This window comes from Nipponia nippon, unplaced genomic scaffold, assembly GCF_047370975.1.
Source record: "Nipponia nippon isolate SJK-2023a ecotype South Korea unplaced genomic scaffold, ASM4737097v1 scaffold_11, whole genome shotgun sequence".
NCBI classification, from domain to species: Eukaryota; Metazoa; Chordata; class Aves; order Pelecaniformes; family Threskiornithidae; genus Nipponia; species Nipponia nippon.
In genome coordinates, this window is record NW_028262302.1 from 6054309 (window position 1) to 6067230 (window position 12922).

General features: G+C 61.0%; 1 protein-coding gene across 1 annotated transcript; it reads left to right on the forward strand.

Annotated features, from left to right (window-relative positions):
* The first annotated feature begins 5387 nt into the window (after nucleotides 1-5387).
* On the forward strand, nucleotides 5388-8007 carry FOS (Fos proto-oncogene, AP-1 transcription factor subunit). Its single transcript, XM_087747353.1, has 4 exons — nucleotides 5388-5591; nucleotides 6010-6255; nucleotides 6382-6489; nucleotides 6605-8007. The coding sequence occupies exons 1-4, from the start codon at nucleotides 5451-5453 to the stop codon at nucleotides 7211-7213; spliced, it is 1104 nt and encodes a 367-aa protein (XP_087603479.1). The 5' UTR covers nucleotides 5388-5450; the 3' UTR covers nucleotides 7214-8007.
* The last annotated feature ends 4915 nt before the right edge of the window (nucleotides 8008-12922 follow it).

Below are 12922 nucleotides of genomic sequence, written 5' to 3' on the forward strand. Positions count from 1 at the left end.
ATCTCACCATTTCTTTTCAGCAGCAGCAACTGAATGTGACTCCCCGCGGGCCAGGGCGGGCTGAGTCTCTGAGTCCCTGCAACAGCCCCATCGCTATGACAGCCGGGGACTCAAAAAAAAGAGACCTTGCTTGTGTTAATGGCTGTCCTCCGGGGCAGCCCGCCTGGCTGCTGGTCTCTGATGCCAAATGGCACAGGAGTAAAGTGATCTGGGGGCTACCAGCAGTGAAGCAGGGCTGTTTCTCCAGGCAGCGGCAAAGCCTCGGGCTGCCCCCCTCCCTCCCATGCTGTCCTCAGCTTTGAGATCCTTTGTTTGTCCTGAGTCCCCTTGAGCCTTTCCCCAGAACACTCCCCAGTCACAGCAATTAGAGGGTTTCTTTCTGTCCTGAGCCAAATGATCTTCAACATCCTGTCCCTTCCCTTCACTTCGGCTGCTTTGTTCTCTGCCCACAACAAAATCTCAGCTAAGCAGAGCGGCCTTTTCCTCCTTTATCTCAGCACTTCCTCCTGGACTACCCTTGGCCCATTTTCTTCAAGAGCCACCACACCGACGGAGGAGCAGGACTTCTTTACCCAGACCCCAGCCCACGGCATAACCATCGCTGCGGCTGCCCAGCCCCACGGGGGAAGAGGCAGGCGGCTTGTGCGACGGGACCGTCCAGCCGCCACCTCCAGAAAGCTCTTGGATGCAATGAGAAGCCCAGGCTTTCTCTCATTTGTGTGGGGTTTTATTGCAGGCTCCTTGTGGGGTTGCAGCGACGAAAGCGCAGCTGTGCTTGCCTCGTTTGGATCTTGTTTGATTAGCAGAAAAGACCTGCATCAGCCTGTCTGTCACAGCGTTTGAACGTGCTGCCTCTCACCGAGCGTGAGCGTGGTTGCCTTTCATTTCTGGGATTTAACTTCTAAATATTGAGCAGTTCTACAAATGTGCGGGTCATTTTGTTTCAGGTATCTTCCTCTCCTCTTTCTCCTCCCGGCTGGTCGGTTCCCTGGGGTTATAACCGTGCGCACGCACAATGCCCTGGGACGGGCCTATGGTGCTGGAGCCGGCGGGGAGATAAGAGGCCAGCTTGGCCGCCATGCTCTGGCTCTGTCGCACCGCCACGGCGCACGAAGGGACGGCGCCGGCAGCAGCAGGAGCTGCGGCTGGAGAACTTTGTGCTTGAATTGCTCTGGGTTATGAACCCTCGCTCGTGGGGCGAGAGCTGCTGGCCTGGCCCCAGGGCAATGGGGTGCAGAGGAAGTGCTGCGATGGGTGAAGCCGCCCTTCGGACCTGCTGGCTGTGAGCGGCGCGCGGTTTCGTCAGTGCGTGGAGCAGGGTCCAGGCGTGCCTGGCGAGCTAGCATCCACCACGGTGCAGGCGAAAGCAGCAGGCAGAGTGGTGAGAACGGGTAGGAGGGCCCGACGGCGTCACCCACAGTAATTGGCGGCCCGTGGCATGTGGCTGCACGACCACGAGATGCCGGGATGTCTCCACTCGCAGCGTTTGTTCTTTAGGATGTCCCTGTCACACACCCAGCTGCTATGATTATTAATTACTATTTATACTTTGCGTTGGGTATGCGCTGCATTTTAAAGACCAGCAGAGGTGGGAACCCTGCCCTCCTGGAGGCTCCCAGGCTAGGTGGGAGGGTGAGACCTTCAGCGTGTCTTGGGGGGAGCTCAGACCACCCGGACAGCGTGCTCTACCCCCTGCTCCCCGGCCACATCAAGAGAGGGGGCAGGCCCCCACCACTGGTTTATCAGCCCCCTTTCCTGCTCTTCCATCCTGTTTGCTCCTGAGCCCTGCAGCCCCTGCCCGGCTCCGCAAGCCTGGCTGCGTCAGGCGGACGGAGGGGGTCCTTCGTGCCACGCTGGGTGTGCATCTGGCAGGGGACACTGGGAACAGCGGGTGTGCGGGTGTGTGCAGGGGGAATTGCACCAATGCCCCTGGAGCCTGCCCACGAAGTCTGTACCGCAACGGGTGTTCAGGCTATTGCGTGGATCCTCTGATGGTTTGGGCAGGGCGCTTGGCCAGGCAGTGACAGCTTCTCAGTGTGGAGGGGTATTTTACAGTGAGGAGCTATTTCTTGGTGCCTTCAGCAGTGTCCCCTGCGTGCCAGCCCTGCTGCTGGCCCCCAGGTCTCCTTCCCACCCACCCCAGCAGCCCCTGGTTAGCTGAAGGCAGACATCTGTCACAGTGTGTGCCTGGAGAGGGAACGGCGAACCACGCTGCGGTCGGTGCTGCTGACAGAGGGTGGGTTGGGGCTGTCACGCGGCTGCCAAAGGGCCACGCTGCTGGCATGAACTTTCCCCTGGTGAGCGGCCAAATTTAGGCACAGCCATCTCCTGCCCCCAAAGCGGGTTTTGGCTGTGTGGGTTGCACCAGCCCACACACCTCAGGCACTTTTCTGCTGTGGTTTTCCAAGCCCAGGCTCAGTCGCAAGCTCAGCTGAAGGAGGGGTGTGAAAGCAGGGCCAAGTTCCCATGCTGGACTCTGTGGCTGGGGAGCTCGCTGGTCCCTTGTAAGCCTGGGAGCTGCAAGCTTTCCCACTTCCCTGCTTGGCGGGAGGAAAAGCGGGGGCCAGGCAGGTGGAGGGGTCCCGTTGGTACCCAGGGCAAAATCCTTGTTGGATAGGTGCTCTCCTTCTGCCCTGCCAGCACTGTTGCGATGTCCAGGCAGTGCAGTGGCCATGGCCTCTTCTGTCTGGCCAGGCATCTGGGAAGAGCCATCTCCGTGCTGGTGGTGGTCGGCAGCCACCTCTTCTTCACCAGCACAGGGCCCAGCCATGCCTTGGGCTTATCTGGAGCAGGGGGAAAGGGTCATGCTGGGATGGGGGACCCCTACCCCTGGGCTGGGGGAATCCCAGTCCCTACGGTGGTGCATCCCTACTGCTGAGGTCCAGCCGAGCACTGCCGGAGCCCGGCAAAACTCTGCTGGCCCTAGTTCTACAGGTTTAGTAACATTGTAGTGTTCGATGGACTCATGGTCCGTTCCTCAGATCACGCTATTTTGAAAGGGTCCAATGCCTCTGCCCGTTCCTGGCTGGTGAGGGGTGCAAGGAGCCTTTGTCAGGCTCCGGCGGCATGCTGGCGAGGGCAACCCCGTCACCCGGGCAGGAGGGTTCGCGCTCTGACTGTGTTTTGTCCCTGCGGTACCGCTTGCTTCCTTTTTTTTTTCTCACACACGCTGCGGTAAAACGTGTGCGCCCTGCGTTTGGAGCAAACAACAAACCCACGTCATGTGTTTTCGCTTTCTCTGTTTCCTTGCCTCCACATGTTAGAAATCTGCAGCGTCCGTGCACTTTCCGTTTGGTACAAACAGAGTACGCTCGGTCGCCAGCGGAGATGGCAACAGGAGGTTTGCATGGGCACCACAAAAATATTTTGGGCTCTGGTGAAGCGGGTCCCCCTCCCTGATTTCCAGACGCTTCTTTGGCGGGGGGGGGGGGGGCAGTTTGTAGACAGCAGCAAGGCTAAACAGGGATTTTCTGAAACGTGCCTGGCAAATGTCTGGGACTTAAAACTGTGTTGGAGGCTCTCGCCCATGCTGGGCACCAGCACGTCAACCCAGGCCCTGCTGGGGATGTGGCCGCAGAGGTTTGGCCCGCCGCTCGGCCGCTGGCAGGGACGACAAGGTGGTGGCTTTGCTAATTTGCTGGCACGTCCCTCCTCTGGGCAATGCTGAGGGGGGACCTCCTCGCCTGCAGCCTGGGGCTGCTGGAGAGACCACGCTCACCCCGCTGCTTCGGCAGCTGGTATGGAGGGAACGCTGGCCAGGGCGAGGAGCCCCTGGCAGCACAGGGACCTGGGGTGGCCGACACCTGCCCCGAGAGGGGCTAGCCTACTGGCCGGTGCTGAGCTGGTGAGAGGCAGCGCTGGCCCCCACGGGCCCTTTCCCAGGGAGCGGTGCGGGCGGTGAGCTGCGGCAGTCCTTGGCTATCCCCTTCGCTCTGACGGGCAGCTCAGAAATAGCAGCTGGCCCAGTTCTCCCGCCCCCGTGGCCCAGATCTCTAAGAACGGAGGTTGCTCGCGCAGCAACAGCAACAGCAGCAGCATCAGGCGCTGCATTTAGCCCATGAGCTCAAACAGCGGGAGAGGCTGCCAGCAGGATCCCAGCCTGGCTGGGTGACGCTCCTGCTTGGAGACTGCGCTGCAGGCTCTGTTTGTTGCTGTAAACACGCTCGCTGCTGCAGCTTCCCTGTTACTATCTATAGCCGCGATCTCTTGGCTCCCGTGCAAGGCGAGTCTGCGGTCTGGCTCCCAGCTTAGCCTGACCTGAGCCAGGGCTGCCTGACATCCCCGTCGTGGGTGGGTGTCTCCGGGCTTCGCTGCAACGAGGATCAAAACAAAACCCAAACTGGAGGAAAGGACGAGCCTCACCCCTCGCTCCTCGCCGGTGGTTTCCCGGTGGCCCCGTGCCGGTGCCCTTGGCGGGTGTCCCAGCACCCCCGAGCGCCGCTCCCAAGCTCTCCCAGCCTTCCTGGGGGGCTGCGGCCCCCCGGGCTCCCCTGGCGGGGCTTCCCAGCGCTCTGTGCCATTGCCCTGGCTCCCCACTATCGCCCTGCCTACATAAAAGACAAGTAAACAGTGCCACGCGAGCGCAGCGCGTTCCTCGCTGCAGGGCCGCGGGCAGGTCGGGCTTTCCGCACGCGGGGCCCGCCGTGTCCCCGTGCCCAGCCGTGGGCAGACCCCGCTCCCTGCCGGGGCCGGGGCTTTGCTGGCAGCGCCCAGCGCCCGCCCGCCCGGCCCGCTGCGGGGCCCGGACCCCGGCTCTGCTTCGCCGCCTCCCGGGGAGGGGTCACCTGCGGCGGGACGGCGCCCGCGGGGGCAGCCTCGGTGCGCCGGGGCCCTCGGCGGGGTCCCGACACGCGTGGGGGGGGGGGGGGGGGGAGCCGCGCTCCGCCCCGTCGCGTCCCGCCCCGCCCCGTCCCGCGCGCCGCCCGCCGCACTTGGCTGCAGCCTGGAGCGCTTCCCGTCAGTCACGCCCCCTCGCACAGGATGTATCCCATATAAGGATATCTGCGTCAGTGGGTTCCCGAGCCCGGCCGTACCACTCCGCGCGGGGGGGGGAACCCCGCCGCCGCCCCCCGCCCCGCGCCGCTCGAGGGGCTCCCCCCGCCCCGGCCGCCGCCTCCCGCCCCTCGTCCCGTCTCTCTTCCGCGGGAGGCGGTGGCGGGCGGCGCGCGGGGCGGCCGCGGGGGCGGCGCGGGGCGGGCGTGGGGCGGGCGGCCCCCCCGCGGGCGCGGGTGGCGCGTCCCCAGTGACGTCGGCGGGAGGGTATAAAAGGGAGGCGCCGCGCGGTACTCCAGCAGCAGAGGCAGCCCCGGCGGCGGAGCGGAGAGACGCGCGGCGCGGACCGGAGAGAGGGACGCACGCAGCCGGCCCCCTCCTCGCCTCCTCCCCAAGGGCGCTCCGCTACCACCGCACCGCCCCGCACCGCACCGCCGGCTTGCGCGCACCGAGCCGACATGATGTACCAGGGCTTCGCCGGAGAGTACGAGGCGCCCTCCTCCCGCTGCAGCAGCGCTTCCCCGGCCGGGGACAGCCTCACCTACTACCCCTCCCCGGCGGACTCCTTCTCCAGCATGAGCTCGCCCGTCAACCCGCAGGTGAGGCGCCGGGCACGCCGGCTGCGCCCTCGCCGCGGGGCGGGAGCGCCCGGGAGGGGACGGGACGGGACGGCGGGGCCCGCGGAGGAGGGCAGGCCGCGGCGGGCTGCCCCCGGGCCGGGGGCTGGGCGGGGGGAGCGGCCCCGGTGCCGCGGAGGGGCGGGCAGGGGGAGCCGTGGCCCGGGCCGCGCTCTGCGGCGGGTGTGTAAAGCGGCTTCATTGATAAAACGCGAGTTCATTGAGGAGACTCCGGAGCAGCGTCTGCGTCAGCGCGGACGTCAGAGATATTTATAACAGGCCGCTCTCGTGTGGAGCCGGCGCTGGCAGCGCGGCGCCGCGGCCGGCGCGGCCCCGGGGGCGGCGGGGAGCGGTCCGGACGCCCCGCTGACGGCAGCCCCCCCCCTCCTCTGTCCCGCAGGACTTCTGCACCGACCTGGCCGTCTCCAGCGCCAGCTTCGTGCCCACGGTGACGGCCATCTCCACCAGCCCCGACCTGCAGTGGCTGGTGCAGCCCACCCTCATCTCCTCGGTCGCCCCCTCCCAGAGCCGCGGGCACCCCTACGGCGTGTCGGCGCCCGCCGCCGCCGCCTACTCCCGCCCCGCAGTGCTGAAGGCGCCGGGCGGCCGCGGGCAGAGCATCGGCCGCCGTGGCAAAGTCGAGCAGGTGAGCGGGGACCGGGGTTAGCGGGGGGGATACGTGGGGGGGAGTGGGGGTACGCGGCCGGCGGGCTGCCCCGGCAGGGGGGCACCGGGCTGGCGGCGGGACTGAGCGGCCTCTCTCTGCCCGCAGCTGTCCCCGGAGGAGGAGGAGAAGAGAAGGATCCGCCGGGAAAGGAACAAGATGGCAGCGGCCAAGTGCCGCAACCGGCGGCGGGAGCTCACCGACACGCTGCAGGCGGTAAGTGCCGCCCGGGAGGCGGGGGGGGGTACCCGGGGGCGGGGGTGGCGAGGGGAGGGGGGACTCCAGCCGGGGGTGATGCCGGCCCTGGCTGACAGCCCTGCTCTCTCTGCAGGAGACTGACCAGCTGGAGGAGGAGAAATCCGCGCTGCAGGCGGAGATCGCTAACCTGCTGAAGGAGAAGGAGAAGCTGGAGTTCATCCTGGCCGCCCACCGGCCCGCCTGCAAGATGCCCGAGGAGCTGCGCTTCTCCGAGGAGCTGGCGGCCGCCACCGCGCTGGACCTGGGCGCCCCCAGCCCCCCCGTGGCCGAGGAGGCTGCCTTTGCCCTGCCGCTGATGGCCGAGGCGCCGCCGGCCGTGCCGCCCAAGGAGACCGGCGGCGGCGGGCTGGAGCTCAAGCCTGAGCCCTTCGATGAGCTGCTTTTCTCCACGGGGCCGCGGGAGGCCTCCCGCTCCGTGCCCGACATGGACCTGCCTGGGGCCTCCTCCTTCTACGCCTCGGACTGGGAGTCGCTGGGGGCCGGGACCAGCGGTGAGCTGGAGCCCCTCTGCACCCCTGTGGTGACCTGCACCCCCTGCCCCAGCACCTACACCTCCACCTTCGTCTTCACCTACCCCGAGGCGGACGCCTTCCCCAGCTGCGCTGCCGCGCACCGGAAGGGCAGCAGCAGCAACGAGCCCTCGTCCGACTCCCTCAGCTCCCCCACCCTCCTGGCCTTGTGAGGGGCTCCAGCACTGACTGATCCGCCGGGCCCCCTCCCCTGCCTGCGCACCCCCACGGACTCGCCGCTGTGCCCCATGGGGCTCCCCGGGCCTGGGGAGGGCCTTGCCACCGCCACCCCCCCCCCCCCGTCTGGCCTGGTGCCCCGGGGCCTGGCAGAGCGCCCCGCACCGAGGCCTCGTACCTCTTCCAGAGATGTAGCAAATCGCATGGAGTTTGTCTCGTCCCCAATGGCCCATCCATGAGAGCTGGTAGTCTGTAGCATGTCCCACATGGCTGGGTAGGTGACTCCCTCCCCTCCTTAGTATCACTAGCATTAACTAATTAATCTCTTGGTTTTAAATGATTGGAATTTAACCTGGTGCTGGGTATCTCCAACTCGTATCTAGTGCAGCTGATTAACAATAACTACTGTGTTCCTGGCAATATCGTGTTCTGATGACTTAGCAATGACCCATCTTACGTGGGGGGGGAAAAGAGACTCTATTTTATTTTCTAGTAGGTAGATGAATAGCTATATCCATGTACTGTAGTTCTACATTGATGTTCATTGTAACTTTACTGATCATGCATTGTTGAGGTGGTCTGAATGTTCTGACATAAGTTTTCCATGAAAACGTTTTTATTGTGTTTTTAATTTATTTATTAAGATGGATTCTCAGATATTTATATTTTTATTTTATTTTTTTCTACCTTGAGGTCTTTTTTGACATGTGGAAAGTGAATTTGGATGAAACTTAAGCATTGTTTGCTTATTATTGTTCAGAGACATTGTCAATAAAAGCATTTAAGTTGACTGCTGGAGCTGTCCTTGCTTTACCTTTTGCATCGCTTCCTTGTGACCCTGAAGGGGTTCCCCATCCTCTAATTTGGGCTGGGCTTTATGAACTGCAGACTGATGCTAGCTGCCTGAGGCATGGGCCGCATCGGGGCGGGAATACCATTAGGCCAGACCTGTCCTTGCCCTGCTGTTGGTCAGGGCTGGCTGCAGCTACGCCCTTCCCACCCACCCTGGTGGGCAGTGGGGTCACTCCTCGTGGCCTTCCCCATCCCATCTGTCTGGGTCCGGTCCCTTCCTGCTCCTCTGTGTGTTGCCTGCTGTGGCTTTTCAGGGATGAGCTGGAGGCCTCACTGGATAGGAGGTAAAAAGGGGCAGGTGAGCTCATGCCTCTGACTCAGGGAGGCCACCTCTGGGCTGGGTCCGCCCGGCCACTTGAATGTGCCCGTCTGGGGAGGAGCGGACGCGCACCCCGGCTCTGGGTGCCCCCGGGCTTGGCACCTCTAGGAGCAGCTCCGGGGCGGGTATTGCCTTCTGGCCACGAGGGGAGGAGAAATGCTTACGCACTTCCTTCTCACTTTGGGCTGAGTGGTGTAAGGCAGAACACAGCCCCTTCCCTTGCCCCTCGTTTTCTACTAAAGCTAGCCCGGTCCTTGGATGAATACGAGTTACGGCGAACAGCCCATGTGCTCTGGGAATGTGCTGCCTCCCTGGGCTCTGTGCAATGTGGCCCGCCCTTCCCAAGTTAGTTTAGAGGGGCTGCTACCTGCGCAGTGAAACACGTGCCCCTCTGGCAGGACGGCAGCTGGGGCAGGTTGCCCCTGCGTGCAGACCGCTGCTCTGCTCCCTCCCTAATGCTCACACATGGGGAGTCCCAGGAGAGCAGCGAGGCCTCCAGCCCTGTCACTCCAGCTCTTGAGATCTCCTTTCTCAAGGTGGAGGCAAAGATGCCACCTGTGCTGGCACCTGTGTCCAGCTGGAGGCTGCCTTGACTCTGTGCTCTCAGGCAATCTCTGTGGGCTGGAGGTTTCTCTGGCACCCAGGGCTGGGTTTGTGTAACTCCACGTTTCCTGGTCACTGCAGCAGGCTCTGCTTTCTTCACCCCTTCCCTAATCAGAACACGCACAGGATGTATCTCATCTCAATATGTGTATTGCAGCTTTATGGCTTGCTCAACAAGGCCTGCCCTGTGCAAAAGCAAATATTGCACGCACGGCTTCCTGTCTTTCAACATTAAGCTGGAGGCAGCACTGACAACTGAGGAAGAATGACCCCCGTTGCTACTGAGATGCCACCCACTGAGAAGCAGCTACTTTCACGTTTACGAGGGCAACACCCAGGCGCAGCAACGCACAGTAGCGCTGACCTCTGAAGCAGTCATGTAGGTGTAGCTGCAAGAGAGTGAGATTTATGTGACAAATAACTCCGTGAAGTCAGTAAATCTCGAATCACAACGTGCCTTCTGCTGAAAATCCATCAGTGCCAAGTGTTAAGTGTCAGCTTTTGCATTTGTTACACAATGATGTCAAACTGGGGGCGGGGGGGGGGGGGAGGCACTACACGAGACACGTTATGTTTAACCCCAGGCTCCAGCCCTACTCTTTGCCTTCAGCCTGAGACGATCCAGGATTTGGGATGTGCTAGATAAAATTTATGGTGTGTCACGTGTATGATTTACCTGCTTCCTAGCATTTGAGAACTCTGGAGTGAAATCTCACTTAAATCAGTGGGAATCTTGCCACTAACTTCAACAGAGCCATGAGAGGGAGTAAGGCAGCAATCTCCGCTTGGAACGGATTACGTGCATGTGGCTCAATTATAAGCTGTATCTGATACATCACACAGATATCGGTACAAAGCTTTGTGAAACAAAACAATGGAATGAGATAAGACAAGCAGGTAACGCTCGCATTATTTCTGACGCCTCCCGTGCTCCTGATCCCATCGAGAGCAGTACCGTAATTAATTCTTAGAAACGACACTGCCACACCACGCACGGAACAGTGGAATTGATATTACGAATTACAAAAAGTACAGCTGTAAAACAACACGAAGAGCCTCAAACACGTTCCTAGCAGCACAGAGAAGGGCTGCAGAGCAAAGGGTTGGGCGGCTCCGGGACTGCTGCGGCGCTGGCGGGGGCTGCAGCCCGACGCCCCTGCGCACCCCGCCTACAGCGCTGCTGCCCAGGCCGCGGCGGGCGGCCCCGCGCCCCCGCAGCCTGCGGGCCGGCCCCGCTGCCGATACCTGAAATCCCCGCGGAGGTTCCCAGCGTCGGGCCAGCCCCGGCGCGACCCCGCGGGGCTCTCCTCTCACGGAGCCGGCTGAACGGCGGAGAGGCCCGGAGCGGGGCCGAGGCGGGCCTTCCCCGGGACCCTCGGCGCTGGCCAGGGGCCGTGGGGTCGCTCCCGGGGGCCGGGGCGCGGCTCCCGGGCCCGCCCCGCCGCAGGCACAGCCGCCCTCCCCTCGGGCGGCCGGCGGGGCGCCCGGGCCCCACCGCCCTCCCGGCCGGGCCGGCGCTGGCCGCCTCCGCCGCCGCCTCCGCCGCCCCGGGCCGCGCCGAGCCCCGCCGCGCCTGCGCGCCCGCCGCCCCTCCCCGCCGCCGTGTTTACTGTTTGGTTGCCAGGGCGCCGCGCGGCGGGCGCGTCAGGGACGTGACGTCCCGCTCCCCGCGGAGACGCTACGAGCCAACGCCATGACGCAAGTCCTTCCGGCCGTGCCCATATATGGCCAAGCGGCGGCGCCCTTCTTCCCGTGGCGCGCGCTGGGCGTCGGTTGGCGCGTGCGGCGCTGCGGCGGGAAACTTCCAGAAGGGAGGGGGGGCGCGCGCGCGTGCGAGGGCCGGGCCGTTGGCCCAACGGCCGGCGCGCGGGGGGGGGGGGGCGGCCATGTTCCTCAGCCTCGCCCGGGCGCGGCCCGGCCCCGGCAGCGTCCCCACAGCCCGGGCCAGCGCTCGGTGCTTCGCCCCGGCCCGGAGGAGGCGCGAAGGCCGTGGCTGCTCGCAGGTGGGCGCCGGGGGCGTGGGCTGACAGGGCTGCCTGGGCTCCGCTACCCCTCCCCCAGCGCGCTCGCCCCCCTTGGAGGGTGAGGCGTCGGGAGGAGGAAGGGGGGCTTCCCTGGGCGCTGCATCCCAGCCGCCTTCACGCGTAACGGCTTGTAGCTCTCGCTGTCCTTCACTGGGCTTCTCTAGCGTCACCTCTCCACCTGCAAATCGCCATGATCAGCTCTTAGCTGGAAGAATTGACCTGTGATGGTGGAAAACCAGAGGTGATATAATTCAGCTTAACATAAAAAATAGCATAACAACAATTAGCTTTTATCTCCATATGGAATTAGGTGAAAGAAAATACCATTTTTTTACTGCACTTGCAGTACAAGAGCTACCCTATGAAACCTGACTGCAGTGTAGCAGGTGACCGGGCACCTGTATCCTTGAACACTTGTTCTGCCGGTTCTCTTGTCATTTGTTTTGTTGTTACTGTGCCAATAAATCTGACTCTCTTGCTTCCAGTCAAAATAGAACAGGAAGCCTGCCAAAAAAGTTGTCAGAGCCAGTGGACAGTCAAAAATAAATGGATTGTTCAGAGGAGATAAGGTTCTAGAAAAAAATTAAATTAGTATTTTGTTCTGTGCTCACTGTAGAGGAACTTAAGAAGATTTCTGTGCTTATACTCAGTTCTGTGAAAGATTTATCAGAGGGTATGTCTCAAGCTGCAGTGTCTGTAGAAAAGGTTATGAAACAAATAGCTGAAATAAAAAGCGCTGAACAGTTGGACTGCATGATATTCATCCAAGAGTTCTAAGAGAAGTCAAGATTTAAATAGCTGAGCTGCTTACTAATGGGTTTGTGTAACATCGCATTTAGAAGCGCTTTGATAACAGAGAATGGAAAGATAGTTAATATGCCAATTAAAAAAAAGTGGCTACAAAAGTTCTGGAGAGCTGCTGAGCAACGAGCCTGTTATCTGTACCAGGCAGGTTAATGAGAACTGTTTGAAAAGGTGAACTAGTGGGCGTGGGGAGAAAATGGTGTACTCAGAGGGCTGGCAGAGCTTTTCTAAAGAGAAGTCCTGGCCTCACACATCGTTTGGAGTCCTGCGAGGAGTCAAAGCAAAGCATGTGGACAGGAGAGATTCAGCTGATGTCGTCTACTTGGGTTTCTAAAAAGCATTCAACAAAATCTATCAGCAACAGCTTCTGAAAAAACTATGGAATAAGAGAAGTTTTCACGTGGGTAGGTGACACTGGGTTAAAGACAGGTCACTGTAAGAGAGAGCAAAAATGTTTTCTCGGTGGAAGGAGTCGATACATGAAGTTCCACGAGGATCTGAATTGGAGCCTGCAGTCTGAGAGGAACTCTAGTGAAACGTCACAATACAAAGTGGGTGGGTGATGCAATGTGATGTACATACATGTGAAGTGTTTTAAATGGGAGATAAACAATCCCAACTCCAAATATCCAGGAACAGCCTAGAAGCTGATTTATCACTTAGGAAAAAGATCTTGGCACAGTAATAGTTCTGTAAAAAAATCTCAGCTCAAGGCTTGGTAAATGAGCAAATCAAACGTTAGGAGGTAAGAAAGAAGAGCTAGAGAACAAGGCAGAGAGCATCATTGTGGCACGGGGTACATCTGTGGTGTGCCGGTGCTTCGAATGCGGTGTACAGCTCTGATCTCCTCTTCAGAAGGACGTAGGGCACTGTAGGAGGTGCAGTGAAATCAACAGGTGGAACAGCTTCTGGGTGAGAAACAGATAAATGAACTAGGACTCTTCAGCCTTAGAGAGACATGAGTGAGAGCAGGTTTCTTTCAACATAAGAATGATGTGCATCGAATGAAACTTGGGGAAAATATGGGATGAAACCAAACTTGAGGAGGTTGCTCATTCCATATTGTGGTTACTTGTGGAAAACCTTGTTGCATGATTTTGTGG